The sequence below is a fragment of the Primulina huaijiensis genome, chromosome 3, assembly GCF_012295235.1.
Source record: "Primulina huaijiensis isolate GDHJ02 chromosome 3, ASM1229523v2, whole genome shotgun sequence".
Lineage (NCBI taxonomy): Eukaryota > Viridiplantae > Streptophyta > Magnoliopsida > Lamiales > Gesneriaceae > Primulina > Primulina huaijiensis.
This window is the reverse complement of record NC_133308.1, coordinates 585,596-606,434: the sequence shown is the minus strand read 5'-3', so window position 1 is coordinate 606,434 and position 20,839 is coordinate 585,596. Positions and strand designations below refer to the sequence as shown.

At 33.5% G+C, this 20,839-nt stretch overlaps 3 protein-coding genes and 1 pseudogene across 7 annotated transcripts in view; 2 read left to right on the top strand and 2 right to left on the bottom strand.

The window, feature by feature from the left end:
• LOC140972776 (vestitone reductase-like) overlaps nt 1-5,675 on the top strand; it is a 6,826-nt gene extending 1,151 nt beyond the window's left edge. Inside the window, 2 exon segments of the mRNA XM_073435192.1 lie at nt 100-311; nt 5,513-5,675. Coding sequence (XP_073291293.1) covers nt 100-302 — 203 coding nt within the window. The 3' untranslated portion in view covers nt 303-311; nt 5,513-5,675.
• A 3,381-nt stretch (nt 5,676-9,056) lies between these two features.
• LOC140972010 (glutathione S-transferase 2-like) lies at nt 9,057-12,610 on the bottom strand. The gene is made up of 10 exons (XM_073434484.1): nt 12,512-12,610; nt 12,310-12,412; nt 12,151-12,207; nt 10,383-10,468; nt 10,182-10,253; nt 9,888-9,941; nt 9,712-9,787; nt 9,565-9,626; nt 9,386-9,445; nt 9,057-9,264 (listed from the first exon to the last, which is right to left on the bottom strand). Exons 1-10 carry the CDS (start codon nt 12,527-12,529, stop codon nt 9,163-9,165), a joined length of 690 nt encoding a protein of 229 aa, XP_073290585.1. The 5' UTR covers nt 12,530-12,610; the 3' UTR covers nt 9,057-9,162.
• A 666-nt stretch (nt 12,611-13,276) lies between these two features.
• Nucleotides 13,277-18,168, top strand: LOC140972772 (peptidyl-prolyl cis-trans isomerase FKBP43-like). Of its 5 annotated transcripts, none has more exons than XM_073435187.1 (13): nt 13,277-13,435; nt 13,765-13,838; nt 14,081-14,313; nt 14,582-14,721; nt 15,100-15,400; nt 15,606-15,833; nt 15,944-16,072; nt 16,210-16,449; nt 16,937-17,168; nt 17,300-17,387; nt 17,493-17,525; nt 17,648-17,696; nt 17,828-18,168. In XM_073435187.1, the coding sequence occupies exons 1-13, from the start codon at nt 13,423-13,425 to the stop codon at nt 17,907-17,909; spliced, it is 1,842 nt and encodes a 613-aa protein (XP_073291288.1). In that variant the 5' UTR covers nt 13,277-13,422; the 3' UTR covers nt 17,910-18,168. The 5 variants fall into 5 exon arrangements, with proteins under 5 accessions (XP_073291288.1, XP_073291290.1, XP_073291286.1 ...); XM_073435185.1 differs by having other exon boundaries at nt 13,278-13,435; nt 17,493-17,534; XM_073435188.1 differs by having other exon boundaries at nt 13,279-13,435; nt 15,618-15,833; nt 17,493-17,534.
• Nucleotides 18,169-18,250: 82 nt separating this feature from the next.
• On the bottom strand, nt 18,251-20,748 carry LOC140974611 (ATP-dependent DNA helicase 2 subunit KU80-like; annotated as a pseudogene).
• Nucleotides 20,749-20,839: the final 91 nt, after the last annotated feature.

The window sequence follows — 20,839 nt, the reverse complement described above, 5'->3', positions numbered from 1 at the left end:
TATATATATATATATATATATATATATATATTGATTTGCTAGGTAGCTTTGAAATAATATACTTCGTGATCATAAATTACTAATCCCGTGTGTGTGCAGGTGATCAAGAGCATTATAAGTACATATGGGACACAAGTTTGGTTCATGTGGACGACGTTGCGAGAGCCCACATTTTCCTTTTCGAGTATCCGAATGCAAAAGGGAGATACCTTTGTTCATCTCTGCATGTTACAATACACGAGTTAAGCAAGTTTGTTTCTGCAAGATATCCCCAGTATCAGTTACCAATTAATGCAGAGTAAGTACTTCTTGTTGGATATTTAATAAAATAAATCTATAAGACATGTGATTAAATCCATATATCACAACAAACCAGGAATTCATGTCAAATTATTAGAAAATATAAATAACAGTAAACACGTACCAGAATCCATTGATAGATTGAGCGTCAGAGTTATGGATCTTCCAAGACAACAGAGAATCGACCACCTTATTCTTGCCTTTGATGGGAGAAGGAGAGAGATCTAGAATACGTATGCCGTATGTATTCTGTGTTATGTTCTCTGTGCCTTGGGGACCATAACCTTATATAACCTTAGCAGTCTTCAACCCATCATAGAAGACCTAATTGGGCTGGGTTTCTACACATAAGGTGAACCATACCAATTTATTTAATACTTTGGAAACCCATAATTAATTAGATCACTTTATTGGGTCCTTTATTAGATAGCTTGTCCATGTACAATTAATTAAATTATGTGAGCCCACAAAATAATTCCAACAATCTCCCACTTGGGCCATATAAGTTATCTGGATATTGTACATGCAAAAACTGGATTGAGCTCTTGCTATCTAAACCAAAATATTCCTTAACAATCTGGTCTATCAATTATACCAATATTGAACCAAAGCAGTCATCGCTACATTTAAAATCACTAGACTCATCAATGATCACAATATCAGCATAATCAATAACATAGATCAAGTATGGATGTGTAGCATGAAAATACATAAATGTGATCTCAGAATAAAACCTGCATTTCCAACTGGTCCTCCTAATGACTCAAAGAGTCCAATAACAAACTTTCAACCAAATGCTAAACCGCAATGAAAGTCATCACTTTATTTCAGAGTAATTCAAATAAACCTTAGTCTGTACAGAAACTCAAATCATGTCAAATGAGTCGATGCTTAAACCGAATACAAACTCTCACTGTACAGGCATATTAACTATATGGACAACACCAATGTGTGTCACATGCCCAAAAATCTTGGGTGGCCAACCCATGACAAACGCATCCGCAATTATAGAGTTTGCAATAGCATGCTCAATTGACACACAATCACTCTGAATTATTTCATTCCAACTAGAAACTTCATGTCAATATATTTTGACTTTGACAAGCTTCAGTTGTTTTTTTTTTAAATATAATATATATGCTTTATTATCACAATTGATCCTCAATGGTTTCTTAGACCAATGATCATTTTCGGTGATAAATTTACGCAACTTTATTCGGAGTCCAAATATCCAACTATTTCCAAATGTCAGATTTCCGATGTGTGAGCATAAAATCCTTAGTTCACTTTATGTACTGCATAACCCGATTAATAATCCAATGTCGGGTTTCTTAAATATCTGCCCAACATTCCAATGATGTACACAATATCCAAATGGTGTTCTCTATAAATTCGAATGAGATTACCACCTGATAAAATTTATGCCACCATATATGTGGACATAAACATCAATATATATATTTCTCAATGTTGACTTTCCAATTTACTCACTCCCACTAAAGTCAACATACGAAATTAATTTGCATTTAATTTCAAATTTTCATACATGCATAATGTCAATGTCATTTAAAATATTGATATTCAATTTATCAAACTTATCAATCAAGGAACTCATACCAAACATATTTGAATTTTGAAAAATTGAAAATACATGGATAAAGTAAAAACTTGATTTGTCCAAACATGAAACTAAAATCAAATTTCATATTTTCAAATTCAAATAGCAGAAAATGAACAATCTCAGTTCCTAAATAAATCTTTTAAAACACCAATAATCTTATTGTCATTTTCCATATGATGTATCTTTCACCATCAGTTGACAACTGGCTCCTTAGGCAACCCTTTCTTTGCACGCCAATTGGCATATTTGGGACAATCCTTCTTCACATGCCTATCAGTCCTTTTGCAAAAGAAACAAGTGATCACTTTATCTTGTTTCTATTGCTCTATATGCTGTGAAGTCCCAGAGTTTCCTTCCTTATTGCTCCATTTCCTTTTCTTATTGATGCAATTACCTTCATAGTTAGATGCCAAGTGAGCACTTTCAAACATATCTTGTTTCAATCTCTCCTCCTCCTGAACGCACTGCGCAATAAGCTCATTCAAAGTCCACTTTTCCTTCTGGGTATTATAACTTATTTTGAATTGATTAAATTGCGCAGGCAGAGAGATCAAGACTAAATGCACGACTATGTCTTCCGACAATTCTAACTTGAATGCTTTTAGTCGAGTCACAAGATTTGACATTTCCATTATGTACTCCCTTATGTTCCCTTTCTCTTTGTACCGCATTGAGACAAGTTTAGTTAGAATAGTACTTGTCTCGACCTTTTCGTTTGCAGCGAAACGATCTGCTATTTGAGTAAGGAAATTTTTGGCATCATTTTCTTCAGGAATTGCACCCCTTATAGTATCTTGAATGGAATGTTTCATAATCATCAGACTCATGCGATTTGATCGCTCCCACTTTTCCAAAGAACCTTTTTGATCAGCAGTTCTTGAACTGGTCAAAAGTGCGGGCCGATCTTCCCTTAGCGCATAGTCCAAATCCATGCAGCCGAGCACTATCATAACATGCTCTTTCCATTTCTTGAAGTTTGAGCCATTAAGTACTGGAATGTTGTTCAGATTGGCAGATATAGAAGATGCTATAACAAAATAGAACAAAAAACTCACAATAAATTATAGTTCATGCATATATTTAAAATAAATCACAAAATATAAGTATGCTGGTGGTGGGCCCTCAAATATCATGGTTATTAAATATTGATAATAAATCCGGCCAACAATATGCCTTTCTTTGGACCGACAATTGCATGCATGGATAAATCCGAAATTATCACATATTTAGTACCACATATTGTGCTAAAATTTGGCCAGAAAATGACCTTCCTTTGGGCCGATCATTTTCCGCATAAATTTAACACAATTTAATATCATATAATATGTCTACAATCTGTCAAAAAAATAATCTTCCTTTGGGCCGATTAATTTCTGCATAGTTTTGACACGCTTTAAGACCACATAATTATGTGCTTATAATCTGGCCAAAAAATAACCTTCCTTTGGGCCGATTATTTTCTGCATAGATATAAACACATTTTTTTTTAAGTCTGCAATCTGGCAAAAAAAAAATAGTCTTCCTTTGGGCCGGCTATTTTTTCGCATAGATATAAATGCACTTGAAGAAGATATATTGAATCTAAAATCTGGCTAGAAAATAATCTTCCTTTGGGCTGATTATTTTCCGCATAGATCTAGATGCACTTTAAAATCATCTATTGTGTTTGGAATTTGGCCAAAAAATAGTCTTCCTTTGGGTCGACTATTTTTCGCATAAATTGAAACACAATTTATTTCGAACTTGAACAATATCTACATATCAAAAAAAAATCACTTTATTAACATGAAATTTAAATTTAACCAAATTTGAGATACAAGATATCAACTTAATTTAAAATTTTCACAAGAAAATTTTATTTACTTTAATTGGGCCAAATAAAGCATGGAGACCAAATTTGCAAGAAATAAAATATTTGCACCTCATAATTATTCATCCACAAATATTTTATCGAAATAAACAAAGGCGATAAAATAATGAATAATTCCATATTAATTTTATTTCATGCAATTAATATTTTTTTTTTTGAAATGGTCGAATTTAATTTTCACAAATCAGAATTGCGGAAGTCAAAATTTAATAAAAGATTAAAATTCTGGATTTCAAAATTTGGACAACCAAACAAGGCCTTAAATTAAACAAAAATCCCCAAATCCCGAAACCCTAACCCCAACCTCAAAACCGGCCGCCGCCACCTCCTCCGGCCAAACCAGTCGGCGGCGACCACGACCAGCCGTCGCCTTACCACGGTCGACCAGAATCCATACCATCACCGACCAACAATCGGGCATAAATCGATCGAAATCATCAAAAAACGGACGGAATTCGCGGCGACAGAAAGTTCCGAGATTCAGGTGAAAAGTTCGATCATGTTACGGTGGTTTCCAATCAATTGATGTTACCAATATGTGCGCCAGGATATGGGAAATGAAACGCCCAAACAATCTCCGCCGGAAAGTAGCCGAAGAATGGCCGATTTCCCTGAATCCGGCGGCCTCTCCCAGAATCCGAAAATTTCGAATTTTCGATTTTTTTTTTCTTTCGAAAATTCGAAAATAAATTTTAATTTTGGATGAAAAAATTCGAAAATTCTATATCCAAAGAACATGAATTTAGTCAGATCCAAATACAGAAAATTTAAAAATCATATCTGAATCAAAAAATTTACAGAGAAGAAAATCGTCTCAGATCTGATAATAAAACATATTTTTCTGTTTCGATCCATCAATAAACAAAAATTCTCATAATTCAACATGAACGTGGTTCTGATATCACTTGTTGGATATTTAATAAAATAAATCTATAAGACATGTGATTAAATCCATATATCACTACAAGCCAGGAATTCATGTCAAATTATTAGAAAATATAAATAACAGTAAACACGTACCAGAATCCATTGATAGATTGAGCGTCAGAGTTATGGATCTTACAAAAAAACAGAGAATCGACCACCTTATTCTTGCCTTTGATGGGAGAAAGAGAGAGATCTAGAATACGTATACCGTATGTATTCTGTGTTATGTTCTCTGTGCCTTGGGGACCATAACCTTATATAACCTTAGCAGTCTTCAACCCATCATAGAAGACCTAATTGGGCTGGGTTTCTACACATAAGGTGAACCATACCAATTTATTTAATACTTTGGAAACCCATAATTAATTAGATCACTTTATTAGGTCCTTTATTAGATAGCTTGTCCATGTACAATTAATTAAATTATGTGAGCCCACAAAATAATTCCAACACTTCTAACTCCCTTTTCACAAAGGCAGACCAGCGGGGTAGGACGGAGGCTTAGGCTCAATAGTAACCAATTCGTGTTCATTTTTGTAAACTTAAGATCATTCAAAATAGATTGCTAAATTCCAAATATTTCATATTAAGTCCGGAAAATGTATTTCTCTAGCAACTTAGATTAATCATTTTATAAATCGAGAGGGAGTGTAAAATCATTTTTATGGAGAACTAGGGGGTTAGACTAAATAATTACCTAGCTCGCGGACAGCATGCCTTAATTATCATCCATTCCGCACCCTTCTTTGTAATATATATTTTGTGTTCGCCTGCCTCCTTTCAGTTCATTGAAGGACGTAGTATCAGCAAAATTTTCCGGGTTTACATCAAAGAAATTACTGGAAACTGGATTCAAGTTTCAACATGGACTCGAAGATATGTATGACGACTCAATTAGATGTTGTAAGGAAAATGGTTTCTTTTAATTCATGATGCTTTCAAATGTATATTTCCTTCGTGATCTTCAAAAGAAATCAAGTAGGATAATATATGTAAGAGTTGGTGGCTTAATATAAAAATCATACATTCAATAATTCATTGTAATTATGTGAATTTTTCCTTTAAAATGTGAAGCAAAACTTATATTCATACTTATNAAATGATTCCTTTGGTGAATTAAATATCATTGGTAGAACTTAGACTATTAGGTACCGTTTGGTTCAAGTACTTCTAAGTACTAATATAAATAGTCCTATCATATCACTTGTTTTGTACAAGTATTATTTATTTCGATCAATCAAATTATTAATTATTTATTTCACATCAATCAAATTCGTAATAATTTATCTCACATCAATCAAATCAATAATATAAAATTACGATATTACCCTTAATAAATAATATTATTAATATTCTATTAATATTTTCAACAAGGACAAAATGGTAATATCATATTATCTCAAATTTAATCAATCAAATCAAACCCTATATTAACTATCATTTTCTATTTATTTTATTATTACAAAATATTACTTATCCTCATATCATGAACCAAACGGTACCTTAATAGCTAATAATTGAATTCAGTACTTAATTTAATCGCGAGTTGTAGTCTGTAACAAATCATTAAATAAGAGAATATTAACGATAATAGGTACGACGTAATGTTATTTTTTTTTTAGTTGGACAGCAAATAAGATGACTTGTCACATACATCTCCTAAGGCCATCTCCAACCACAATACATTAAAACATCGTGTTTCGATTATTCTTATTACGATGATCATTGACAACAAAATACCATCTGGTTCTTATATTAGACATCCATTTTTTCACAAAAATCAAGCTCACGAAATATCGTGCAGTGATAATATTTATTATTTGCCGTTTGAAGTTCTATATTATTAATTTATGGATAATTTATCTTATCCAATCTCATATGTATTTGGTCATATTATTTATCTATCTACTAATTATTTATATAATTTCAATCAAATTGGTAATTATTTTTCTCACTTCACTCAAATAATTGAATATAAATTACAAACATACCCTTAATAAACAATATTATTAATATTTTATTAATTATTAAAATCACAAAATGATAATTTATCATTGTATCTCAAATTTAATCTATCAAACCAAATACAATATTAATTATACTTTTTTTCTTTCTTATTATATTAGATCATTTATCTCTATATTATTATATTTTTAATTTCGAAGGATAATATTATCATGATCGACATTGATGAACCCGTAGACAGTAGCAAATGTCCCATCGATTATAATACCGTTATCTTTTTTAGTTAGGAAAAGAGTCCGTAAAACTCGAATAATGGTTTTATACATTGCATCTCGACCCTCGTATTAATTTTGTTACACGATGTAATAGAAGATTATTAAATAATGTCAGTCTATTTTAATTATATATATTGATCTCTCTCTACATATATTGATATCTATATTGATATCCCCTGAAATTGGAACATTTGGACGGATCCGAGCTCACATCAAGATGGACCTTAGCCCTACCAAGAGTCCAGACCCACAACCCCTAGCCCAGTTAGGAATTCGAATCCACCAAGAGGTCAAGAAATCTGAGCCCTAACGTAACTAAAGGATATGAAGATATTCTCATTAATAGATAAGGGTTCCGGCGAATGCGTGATTCAGGTAAATCTAATCAGGATAAGGTAACAGTCCCGGCTAAAGTTCTAACGTTTCAAATCTCTTATTTCAGGTAGAACTCTATCTCGGCAGAAGTCTTACCATGACAAGAAAACTAATCTCCCCCTCTATAAATATCGTGTATGTGCTACGGTTTTACATATTCACATTTTCCTGCTCACTTAAGCACTATAGTATATTTTACTCTTAAATTTGCTCTCCAAACTGACTTAAGTATTGAAAGGGTCACGTTGGAAAACTTTCCAACGCCCCCTAACCCTATTTCTGTCTTTGCAGAACCCAGAGATCCGATCTGACCTAATCAGTTGTGAAGATTTGAATATCCGCCCTCCAAACCAAACCCGATGAAAATTTTTGGTATCATCAATTGGCACAGTCTGTGAGGAATTGAAGGAAAAGAGATAAGGTGGCGAACACGGAAGACATCATCAATGAAAGCAAGGAAAACATAAAGCATAATGGAAACTAGGGCCTCACGATGGCCGTACTGACGCAGTTAATTACATCCAGCGTGGAGCAAGTGTTGGCCAGGCGCAAAGGAGGGTTCCGCCCCCCCCCCCCCCCCCCCCCACCCTCCGATCAGGAGACACAATTGGCCGAGATGAAGAAGTTGAGAGAGGAGGTTTAGCAATTGAAGGACAAGCAGAATGGGAATCTCCCTCTTCCAACTCGAGTCATACCATTCTACGCTGAGATACTAGCCGAAGAACTCCCTAAAAACTTCAAATTCCCTAATATCACAGAATATGACAGGAAGGGAGACCCCGAAGACCATCTGGTGCGGTTTGAAAACGCTGCACTCTTGCATCAATATTTGGACCCTATCAAGTGTCGGGTCTTCTTTACAACTCTAATAGGGTCAGCGCAACAGTAGTTTAATCTGCTCCGGCCTGAAGACATCAAAACTTTCCTGGACTTCATCCGAGCCTTTCTTCATCAATTCGCCTTCGCAATAGTGGTTTGATCTGATAAATATATGATTTAAGATGATATAGTTTATGATTAATTAGATGTTTCTTCATCATGTTATAACAAATATATAAATGTTATTGTCACTTTTTTCCTCGATTCCAATGCTACCCAGTTGTTGTATATATGTATGGAGATTTTCTTTTATTTCGTATTGACAAATACAATATATGTTTAAAAATCAATTATCACTAATATTACACCTCACAAAAAATTAATTATCTCAAACTCTCGGCAAGTATATCTATCGCAGAGTGAATATACAAGACGACTTAGTTTTAAATAGTGATTTTATTTGGTTTAATTATTTTAAGAGAGTTTTAAATAGTGATTTGTTATCAATTAGCAAAAGTCTCTAGGAATAATCATTTTTAGCTTCTATTCTAACTAATGGTGTTCAAACTTTGGTTTAAACCAAAGAAACCGAAAATTGAAACCAAATCAAAAACCTAATTTTTAAATTTAAATATAAATTTTAAAACGAAGTGTGTATCATTCGATATCGAATTATATTTATAAAAACTGAACCGACTGAAAAAACAAAAATTAAATATATTAATAAGTTTGGATATATTTTATGAAATGATACTAAGTGAATTAAGAATATTTTTGTTAATTTTTAGTTGATTGTTTTTTATTTATTTTATTTAGTTTTTATATTTTAAAGTTCTACTAAAAAATAATACAGTGTCTTTTAAATTATATTTTAATTGATAATTTAAATAATTATCAAAACAAATAAATCAAACCAAAATAACAAAACTATTATTGAAAGAATTCGAACATCGGATTATATATTCTAAAACAGAAAATCGAAATCAGTTTCTTCGCAGCCAACTATTTAATCAGTATGGCACAGCATCAGGTTGTCTATCTGGCATAGAAGCTTGGAATTCTGGTAACGTGCTGCATGCTTCGTGTATCATTTTCAAAACCGGGAACTTGGACTGCATGCATAAAATATTAACAAAAGATCAACAAAACAAGGATCTCAATTAAGAATATTTGGCCAATTAACTAAAATAACGAGGAAGATCCATCCTCGAAAGGTTAAGCACACGCACATACCATATCGATTTTAAACCGCGTGGTAGCTGTTTCAATTTGTGGAGCCAAAAAGACATCAGCCTGCAGATAGCACGGTCACAAATTGGCTTAGAATTTACTAAACAACGCATCCTTGGCACGATCAAACACATGTTATATATCGCGTCATTTAGGTAGATATATAATATTAAACAAAATACCATATAGATGTGATTTCCTGTCGCGTATTTTCCGGCATAATCCTTCAGTAGCTTCTCAAGAGCTGGATATATATGAACACGCTTATATGTCACTTTCTTTTAACTAAGTTTGAAGTGTACAAAGAAAGAAGGTAAGACGACTTTTACCGAGGAAGCCGTTTTCTATGTGCAATTGAGCCCACCCTAGCGACTCTTCTGGACCCATTTTTTCCTCAACATATTTCTGTCACATTGATGGAAACCATCATATTGAATCCTCAGAAACATTATGTTTTTTAATTTTTGAAATGATTCAAAAATGAACGAGATGCGTTGAAACTCACCAGCAAAGATAACATGTGAAAAGGCTGTATACTTGAAGACACAATACTTGCAGCCTGCATAAGATTGTAAAGATGACTTCCTAGTGATGATGAGTTGACGTTCATTAAGAATGGTTGCAACAGAAACGATAGATCTTTATCAGAAAACGAAGAAAAGATTTTCTTTGATGTCTTATCTTCGAATATTATAGGGTCCAAACTTAAGAGTAATATGAAGCTTAAGAGTGTGTTTGATTTGTAAGCATGATCTTTCACCATAGTACGTTGTATGAAAGAGACCAGTTTGAACCTAACCTGGAGATTAATCGCTCTTAGTTGAGGATCAACTGGCAAAAGTGGAATATTAGGATACTTCTCTTCCAAATACTGGCAGAAAAAGGGAAGATGGAAGAAGAATTTTAAAGAAACGTATGCCTCAGACAATCGATTACGGACTTTAATTTCAGAAACAAACAGAGCTGAATCACCATGTAAATTTCGAATAGAATAACTAACCAGTATGACTGCATATGAGTCAGAAACAACAACATCACCATCAATCAAAACTGGGACGTAGTGAAGCGGATTCAATTTCTCAAACTCTGTAAAGTCAAAACCCAAAGCTGGAAATTATTAGTCTACTCTTTTTGATACTTTTCATCCCTTGGATCTTATTCATTTGGTTGCTCGATATGCTTGCCCCAAACACCTTTATATATATATATACAAGCTCATATCTGCCATTAATCGACGATGTACCAGTTTGAGCCTAAGTTTCCATATCAAACTTGCATTATTACCAGTACATCATATGGGCCAGACAAACGCTGCTCGCATCATTGGTGATACAAAATAACAGATATANTTAGATTTTTCTGCAATCAAAATAGCTTTACTTTTTTCAGTTACATATATGGATTTTTAATGAATTTTTGTGCGAGTCATTATTTGAACTTACTAAATAGTTCTGTTTTTTTATTGTAAAATTTTCAATATAATATGAAAGGAATATTTTATTCTTTATTTCTTTTCTTTTATTGATAGTATTGAAATATAGTAATTTAGACTTTTACTTGATTTTAAGTTGAGTAGTTCTTTTGTGAGACGGTCTCACGAATTTTTATCTGTAAGACGGGTCAACCATACTGATATTCACAATAAAAAGTAATAATCTTAGCATAAAATGTAATAATTTTTCATGGATGACCCGAATAGGAGATTCGTCTCATAAAATACGACCCGTAAGACTATTTCACACAAATTTTTGCCTTTAAAGTTATATCTAGCTATTATAAGATTTTATTTAATTTATCTCTAGTGAAAAGAGTTTATGTCATAATAAAACTTTTATTTCCATATTATGTAAGACTCTTTTATGGAATGGACTCTAGGTCAAAGAGAATATATACATAAGAGATTAGCATTGCGGCGATATGTGGTTTTTGAGAGAGAAAATGGAGAACAAAAAAATTAAGTACGGCGAACGACGATTTACTTCAGCAAAGAGTTTACGTGATTGACTCACACTGTGTATAGTGTTGATGTGTGGTGTTGACGACACCCAAAAGAAAACACTCGTGTGCAGTGGTGGAAGAATTATTTGTGTCTTCAGTTTAGGCAATATTGTAGTTGCATATGTGGTTTTAGATGCAATTTATTTCTTTTAGATGTCAAGGAATATAGTTTTCATAAGTGTCATTAGTATTTGTTTTTGTAAACTATTTACAATTGTGTAGTAAATATTTTGTCCTGAAGCGTCGCAAAAGTATTTATATTTGTGCATATTGTAATCTATCGTATTTTACTTATTAAAGTTTATTTGTGTGTTAAATTAATATATTTCACTGCATGTTGTGAATAGGTGATGACAACACCTGCACACAATACTTAAATCTGATACACACAATTTAATTAATTTCTGTATTTCTATGTTGAACAACCCCTACATAATAATCGGTCAATAACAACGGCATCAATTACTCAGATAAGTAGCTAGTGTGATTATCTATAACTACGTATAGGCAAAAACTTGTGTGAGACGGTATCACAGATCGTATTTTGTGAGACAGATCTCTTATTTGGGTCATCCATGAAAAAGTGTTACTTGTTATACTAAGAGTATTATTTTTTATTATGAATATCGGTAGGATTGACCCGTCTCACATATAAAGATTCGTGAGACCGTCTCACAAGAGACCTACACATACATACATATAAGTCATATATAAGAATTATATTACATGATTCTAGCTACAATGCAAAATCAATTCAGAAAAGACACTACCTCGACTGTACTGTTCCCCTCTGGCAAGATCCACTGCTCTGTACTGGTAAGAAAGTCCTAAGCACCCAAAGGTAAAATAAATCCCTTCCCCAATATATATAGTTAAAAAAAATAGCAATTTCAAGAAAAATTGCAGCATAAATAACGAAGATGAAAAACCTTTGAGATTCAAAGCAAAGCGAACCCGCCAAGAACACGAGCTCTGCCAGTAAGAGTACAGTACAAGTTTCGGAGACGATGAAGAATCAAGTGGGCCATGCTTCTGCAATCGTTTTCATTTAGCAATTATTCTGGAAAATTATCAACTAAAATTATGGGTGAGAGAGAGAGAGAGAGAGAGAGAGAGAGAGAGGAGAGGCACCTGGTCTTTGCAGTCCATAATTGATGAAATAAAAAATGAGGAAACTACGATTCAAAAGTGTGGTCTGATTGGGTCTTTTTTTAATGTTTTCTCCGGAATACTTGTTTCGCGTTCGAACAGTTTTTATTTTAATTTTATTTAGTTAAATTTTATATTTACTTTGTGGGTTAAGAATTTTTTAAATAAAATAGGAGAATTATAGTAATTTACAAATTTCACAATTAGAACTTTAACACAGTAATAATACATAATCGACACAATTTTTTTTTTGTAGATGAAAATGATAGGAAGAAAAAAAATTGTAAGAAGATTAAGGAAAAAATTAATTGACCAGTGTCAATTTTTTTGAATAAGATTATTGAATAAGTGAGTGATTATTTGTTAATATGCAAATAAAATAAAGTTGATAATAGGAGGGAAGAATAAGGAATGAACAAGAATAGGAAACGGTTTAGGAGAAAAAATTACAATTTTTGTTCAATATGTTTGTTTTTTTTATTTAGATTATATGTATTGTCAATTTTATTTTTAATCATATATATGTTTCAATTTTTATATATATATTTTATTTAAATTATCTATATTTTCGAATTTCATTTTTAATCATATATATATATATATATATTTGNTTTTTTTAAGAAATCATAAAGAAGAACCGAGTCTGTTAATTTTTATTTTTATTTTTATTTTTATTTTTATTTTCCTTATAGAATAAAGAAAACGTGAAATTATTTAGTATAATATAGATGGTAGCGAGGTTTAAAGATTTTAAATTAAACTGTAATACTCTCGCTCTCGCTCTCGCTCTCGCTCTAGGGTTCAATGGGTGGATGCTGAAGATTGAACAAGGATCGAACAATCAAGATTACTGCTCAAAACAATCGGAAGCCTGATATCTTCTGTTTACCTGAATGGCTTTCTGGGGTTAGCTCTTTATCTTTTGCTCATTTTTTTATTGATTATGTTTTTATCTGTTTGAATGCTAGCCTGTGTAGAATTTCACGACTGCGTTTTTTCAGTTGAAACGTATGTTTTACACGACTGCGTTTTTTCAGTTGAAACGTATGTTTTATTAAAGTTCTGTTTTTTTAATTACTCGAGGCAGTTACTTGTTTCAAGTTTGATGTTATTTGTTATTGAGTTTAGTAGGAGATGAGCGATGAAAAGTTTTTTGTATGTACGTGCTTTTATGGGTTGGTTGATTGTCATTTTGCTTGGGAAAAAAACAAATTTAATTTGTTGCTGTGTTTCAGGCATCGAGGTAAAGCCCGGAAAGTCATTTACTCATTGTTGCGAAAAGTCTAAGGGAAGGCTCCGGATTTCCCAGGTATTAATTCCTATCAAACCAAAATGAGAAAACAACAATTTGTTTTGCTTTAGTTTATGTCTGCGCGAGGATAATTTCATGTTTTTTGTTCCATCAGTTTTCTACTCATAAATTTATCATAGAAGATATTTTTAAATTCTCATGGTGCATTGTGTATGTGTTTATCCTTCATTCTTTTCGTTTGATTTATTTAGTAAAATTTAATGGAATTCATTTTGGCATTGCTGTGATTTATTGTTCAGGCAACACTGGGTATTGGCGATGCTACACAGAAAGGTGTTGTACAATGTAATGTGGGTAACCGGAGGCCGGTCCTACTCTGTGCGTTGCTACCCAATAAAACAGAGTCATGCCACTTGGATTTGGAGTTTGAGGAAGCAGACGATGTGATTTTTTCTGTTATTGGACCACGAAGTGTTTACCTCACTGGCTATTATCTCCAGAAAAATCACAAGTCAAATCATGAAAGTGATACGTATCTTTTTTACTTCTCTATTTTTTGTTAATTCTGAGGAGCACCTTCATCGGATGGCCCTTATGTTTACAATTCATTTATCATTTATTGACATTTTACAGGTCAATGTGTGATGATGTCAAAGTTCCCTTGAGGCCCAATAGAATTTTTCAAACTTTTGATCACAGTTATGAAGATTTTTCTTGGATAGGAATTCATTGCTCTGTTAGTGTCGAGCTTTAACTTCTGTACTCTCACTTCTCAGATTTCCTTTACTTTGATTCAACAGAGAATCATATGGAGTGGATATAGAAAACACTCAGACAGAGGGGTCTAGTTTCTGCAGTGATGATGATAAGTATGATGATAGTTTTATTGACGACGTTGAATTACAAGTTTCCCCTTCTGACCCTGTTTTAAGCCTCGAAGGTTTTTTTTCTTCTTTTTATATCTTTAATGCTCATGGTGGATATAATAAATGCAATAGTTTATATTCTGATATGAATGGGTTTTATTTATCAAGGCACTATAAGTTTTATTTATCAAGGCACGAGTGGGTTTTATTTATCAAGGCACGAGCCATAAATATCCTTTCTAGAGAACCTCATCATAACACTTTCACGAACGAGTCCAAAGTAATGGGTTTATTTTATATAATATTTTTTCTATCTATCCGAGAACATAATATACAAACCCTTGCTTTGTGTGGTTGATAGCTATTGTGGTGATTCATCATCGAGAAAGGCTTTAAACATATTTATTATGATGTTTCGACTTACATTAAGAACCGTGTTTTTGTTCAAGCAGTGGATGCTAATGGGCTAAAAAAAGATACGCCAAATGACAGAAAGCGTCACTGTAAACAACTTAGAAAGAGAAACCGAGAAATTCTGTCAGATGGTGATGAAACACATAAAACTGAAGATGAACATGACTATCTTCTATCTGTGTTAAAGAGTAGAAGATGTTTGCAGACAGCTATGTCAGATGGTGCTGAAAATATTGCTCAGGTACTTGTAGAACTAGGCAAAAAAGCTGAAGACAGTGGTAACTGTGGCAGCAAAGCAAATGAAAAAGTTGATCCTGATATAAGTGGAAAATCAGAAAGGTAATAAGGCCATAAATGATGTTAGTATTTGCATTCATTTCTGTTCAATGATTTTTTGGGGATGGGATATAGTCATTATCAACAGTTCTTTTGTGCCTGATAGAAGACTGTGGTGTACATTCACACACACAGAGATTTATATTTGAGAAACCAAATGTATTGCATCATTCAGTGTTCTATGCCTGAAATTGAGAGCTTAATTCAGATACTTATGCAGAGAAGCAATGATGGGATTGGATGATAAAGGATGGGTTAAGATTGAAAAGAATGAAGGACCCAACAAAGTAGAGACTCTTGAGAAAATTGTTGATAACTATGAGAAGTACTTAGCTGATGATAAGGTTGATGAAAGTAAAGGAGAAGTTACAATCATCAACCAACGTCTTCCTTTGAGCAATGAGAAAGACTGTAGTCAATTGCTTGATTTTCACAAGTGTGCTATTTCCCTACTTTATGCACTTTCTTGTTTTCTCAACTACTCATACATTCATCTGACTGTCTGTCTGTCTGTCTAATTGCTGCCTCAATGGGACTCGAGATCAGTACAAAACCGAAAAGGAAAAGAAGAAAACATTCCTTGCGGGAGGAGAAAAATCGTGAATTTGAAATTGACAGTGGTCCGAGTGTCCTAAGAGTAAAAAAAGTTCAAGAAGTTGAGTCCTCCATTAATCTGTGAGAACATTGTTTCTTTAATCTGTTTATCATTGGTGCATCTTTATTCTCTTGTGCTGGTGAAATGCACAAGTTCTTTTTCACTGGTAATTCTATCGTTGGCCCTAATCAGTTTCGTCTTATATTTCTAACTCAAGCAGCAATATTGATTCTAATTTTCGGGTGCCATCTCTTGAATTGGGCACTGAAAATGGTCGAGAATTAAAGGAGAGAACAGAAGAACTTCAGTTGAAAGAGACGAGTGCTGAAGAAATTGGTGGGATATGTGATAATACTCCTAAGGATAATGAATCCAACCATGGCTTGCTGTGTGATGGAAGTACATCAAAGATTTTGCTGACCACAAATGGAGAACATCAGGAACAAGTGATGGATAAGTTATTATCTCATCTTGAGTGCTTTTATTTGTTTAGGATTTCATTTTACCAAGTATTCATTCCTCCAGCCGACACATCACATGCAAGTAAGGGTGAGGTAGAAAGTTTATTTATCTTTGAAATTTCAAACAGGGGCATACTGGGTTTCTGTGTTTTTTCCATAGATGGATGGTGAATCGTTGATAAAGATATTTAGTTTGAAGAACAGATATGTTCAAAATTTGTTTTCGTAAAATGTGAGGATAAAATCGAGACTGCTTTGAACCACAAACAAAAAAGACATCTTGTCATTCAGGTAGTGCTTTTTTGTTTTTTGGCATTGAATTCCCACCAAAAATATTAGTGATTAAGTGGATTGTTGATTGGTGCTTGACTGCATCGGACAATCATGGCATTTTCAACATAAGACTTCCAGTTCTGTCATTACATGAATTTTTTTTCTACACCTACAACTATCGGCATATAATGTGTTACTTGTTGCTTATAGTCAACCTAAGAAGAAAATTAAGAAAAAGGGGAAGAAGAAAGCTCAAGGTGATGGGGGCGTGGATATGAATGCGACGAAAATGAATAGTAATCAGGAAAATATGGTCATGAAATATGAGGATCAGACAGAAAATGCCAAGCAAGTTAAAAAGACGGCCTTATTAAATGGGTTGATTATTGAAGAATTGGCTCAGGGGCCACCAGATGGAAAACTTGCTGCGGTTGGGAAAAAGGTATCGCTGGTATTAACTATTAACTTTTTGAAAAGGAGACTTTTAACTACTATCATTTCATGTATGGCTTTTAGTTTGGAAGGATTTTTTTATCGTATCACTTACTATGGCTTCAATGAATCTTGGATCAGATAAAAGTTTTCTACACCGCCATGTTAAAAGAGAGTGGGAAAGTATTCGACTCGAATATGAACGGCACTGCTTGTAGCTGTCGTCTAGGTAGCCTTGTACCGCCTATACCCGGATTGTTTTCTTCTGATATCTGGAAAAAAATGAAATGATGTTTGTTGACGTGCTTATCATCGTTGTTTGATCTTTATTTAGGTGATGAAGCATTTATTGATGGATGGAACATTGGTATTGATGGTAGTTGATTTGAGAACTAAAATAGTCTTCATACATTACTCTTGATCTATATATCTCTTCTTTTCCTTCAACCTCCATGTTCATCTGTTTATCTTAACATGTAATGTGCTCAGGTATGCGCATTGGTGATAAGAGGAGACTCGTCATCCCACCATCTATGGGGTATGTTTTAATCTTCTGTGCCACATATGATATTCTGCCTTTTCTCAGATATTCCGTTTTGGTTTATCTTTCGCATTTCAAACGTATGGCCTGCATTTCATACTGTTGAAGTTCTTATACGTGTGATGCAGTTTTGGAAGTCAAGGAGTGGGAGAAAACGTGCCACCAAACTCATGGCTTGTGTATGATATCGAATTGGTCAATGTTCGTTGATTCATTAACTGCTTTACTCCTTGATTCCTTACTTGTGACCTTGGAAAGTGGTGGAAGAAACGAGGAAGCAAGAAATGGGGTCTGAAGCAAAAGGTCCAACCGAAAAATCTCAGCAGGCATTGTCACCTAACAGTTTCTTTTACTGAAACAGTGTACAAAAAAATTTTTTGGTGATAGAGCTTCTTGTAGAATACTTTTCATGACATTGTACTTCTTGAAAAGTTTTAACGAATTTCAAATGAAAATTTCTTAAATTTTAGAGTGTGAAGTAATTAGTAGATATTTATTCTATATTAAAGAGCACAAATTGCAAAATCGCCTCTTGCTAACTCAAATTTTTTTCACAGAGCTTAATCTTTATCGTTCAAAATATGGCTACATCAAAGAAACATTTCCTAGTTCATCCATTAAAATTATTGCCTCAGATTCTTTGCTCTGATTTTGGCTCCTTTTTCACCATCAAGCTTCTAGCTTCACTCTCTGAAACATCAATGAACAACGAAGAAAGATAACCAGATTAGCAGCTGACATTTTGGTTGGACTTTCGCCACCTTTTCACTCAAAAAAGATAGAGCAAGAGTTATAATTATAATTAAATAAACAAACAGAAGACGATGATATGTTCAGACCTCTCAAATGCTTCAATGTTGCTTATTAGAACAATTTCATGGACTGCCAAAAATTCAGTTAAGCTTTTGATGTCCCTCTCTTGGCAGAATTTGTGGAGATGATGCAAGAAGTCGTTGAACTGTTTTGGTTCCTGAAGTTTCAAAGATTCTTGACATTGTATCACATTCAACAAATCTTTGTCAGTTCTCTCTAACCATTTAAAAATATGCAAAACCAAGAAATATATCCAACACAGAGATGGGGAATCGTACCTGCTCAAGAATGCAACCTCTGCGCATTGAAACTAAGCGCTTGAGTGCTGTCTGATAAGCATCTCCTTCAAAAGAATTATCGGCTAAATCAACAATTTTATGTTTCATATTCTGAATGGCATGGTGAACCCATTGTGGACCATCTTTGCGAGATATGATGGCCTCAAAATCTTGAACGGGATTAGAATTGCCAATGTTCTCAACTTTGACTTCAAATGTGTAATCAATAGCATCATGGCTTGGACATCAGTGCTAGCACCTTCTACTTCATGGTTTGATCCAGACTTTTTCAGTTAATAATCTTTGAGATGATTTCTTCATCTGCAACATAGACCAGGTTGAGATCTCTGAGACTTGTGAAGAAACTGGTACAAAAACAAAATTAATTGTAAAAATAACCTTTGGATGTTCTTTGAGTTCAAAGGACCTTAGAAATCCATTAGTTACAGCTCTGTTTTGAGAGAGAAATTCAAGATCAGGTTCTATATTCTTTCTAAGGGTTTCATCATCAAGTGGAGGAACACTTGCATTTTGGTCTTTAGATTTCAATTCGAGACAATGATAATAGCGCTGGAACATTCATGGAACACTATAAGAGGGATAATATTACAAAAATATGAACTCTAATAATAAGAATTACAATAGCATTCAAAAGACGTTTCTCTAATCATAAAATCTATTCTTCTCTTCCAAAACAATGAAAACTCTTCTGTAATCGCCCCAAGTGTTGGTCCAAGAAACACAAAAAAAAAGTAAGGGTACTGATATGACATCAATCGAAACATTTTCGCATTCATTGATGTACTTATCAAGACAAAACAGAAACATTATTGTTAACTACCTCCAGATAAGGATTTGGAGTGAAGTTGGGTTGCAAGACTTCCTCTTTGCCAGTTGGACAAACTTATCTGCTGCCTCTTGTTGTTGGCCATTTGGTTGCATAGATGTAGGCATCTTGTCAAAAGATGGAAATTGAAACTCCCTGACATCCTCAGCAAACGGAAGAACATTGAAATAAAACGAATCCGGCTGCAACTAAATCAGAATATATGAAGTAAATTGATAAAGAGAAATTTAAATTTAAACCGAAAAACAAAGGATTGGTAGCTTTGGTAACCAGGCAAGCCTAGGTAGAAGTCAAGGTAGTGAGCATGAACCGCATCATTTGCAAGTTGTGCAATTGTCAGGGGCAATTGTTGAGAATCAATAGTTACCTACGGAGTTTAGTGTGACTATCTATATGGTACAGCAATCGAAATGTAGCACCTAATAACACTTAGCTGCTATATCGTTTCCAGTATCTAAGTTGCATTACTACCGCCAAAATGTTTCGTGATGACTTACAATATTATTTTTCTCGAATACATCTGGCATTAGCACCCCAACAACAACATTTTGGCCTGCCCTCGTCTCCAAACACAGCGGATAATGGCAACTTTGTCCATTTCCTGCATTGATCTAGCTAGTGCAGAAACTGCAAGAATGGCCCTTGTATTTCCGGGTTCAGCAATGAAGATGTTGCCATCTCTCATATAATAGTGTCTTTCAGTATGTATTGATGGAGACAAAAAATTGAAAGGAAAAAAAAACTATATTCAACACCAATATAGCAATTAACTCGCATAAATAATTTGGGTTTAACAAGGAGTCACTTGAATTTACCGCATGATATTTGCATTGTTGGTAAAATCAAGAAGCTTCACACCTTTCTCCTGTTTGAACTTTACGGCTTCCCACTCAGCAGTTGATTGATATTGGCACCACTTGCGGACAATGGAAGTTTTCAGATTGCACACAATTAATCACAAAAAAATTATTTCCTTAATATGTATATAGATAGTTTTACCCCATATTTTCAAAACAAATAAACAAACATTAATTTGAAATTTTTTTTAAAAAAAAATAATAAATGACTATTTGATTTTTTTTATTGTTTAAACTGAGAATATTCTATACATGCTATTATTAACACTTTACAACTGAATTTTTTGTTTACTAATTTTCAAGCTAGTATTAAAAATTATAAAAAAATTATCTTATATATTTATA

Bases quoted from the DNA above. Each gene is read 5' to 3' on its own strand.
- LOC140972010 (XM_073434484.1), bottom strand. The intron at 9,942-10,181 runs GTTAGGTTCAAA...AATCTTATGCAG, and splicing joins TAAGAGCGATTAATCTCCAG to GCTGCAAGTATTGTGTCTTC. The intron at 9,788-9,887 runs GTGAGTTTCAAC...TCAATGTGACAG, and splicing joins TTCACATGTTATCTTTGCTG to AAATATGTTGAGGAAAAAAT.
- LOC140972772 (XM_073435185.1), top strand. The intron at 14,722-15,099 runs GTTTTTTTTCTT...TTGTTCAAGCAG, and splicing joins CCCTGTTTTAAGCCTCGAAG to TGGATGCTAATGGGCTAAAA. The intron at 16,073-16,209 runs GTGAGAACATTG...TTCTAACTCAAG, and splicing joins GTTGAGTCCTCCATTAATCT to CAGCAATATTGATTCTAATT.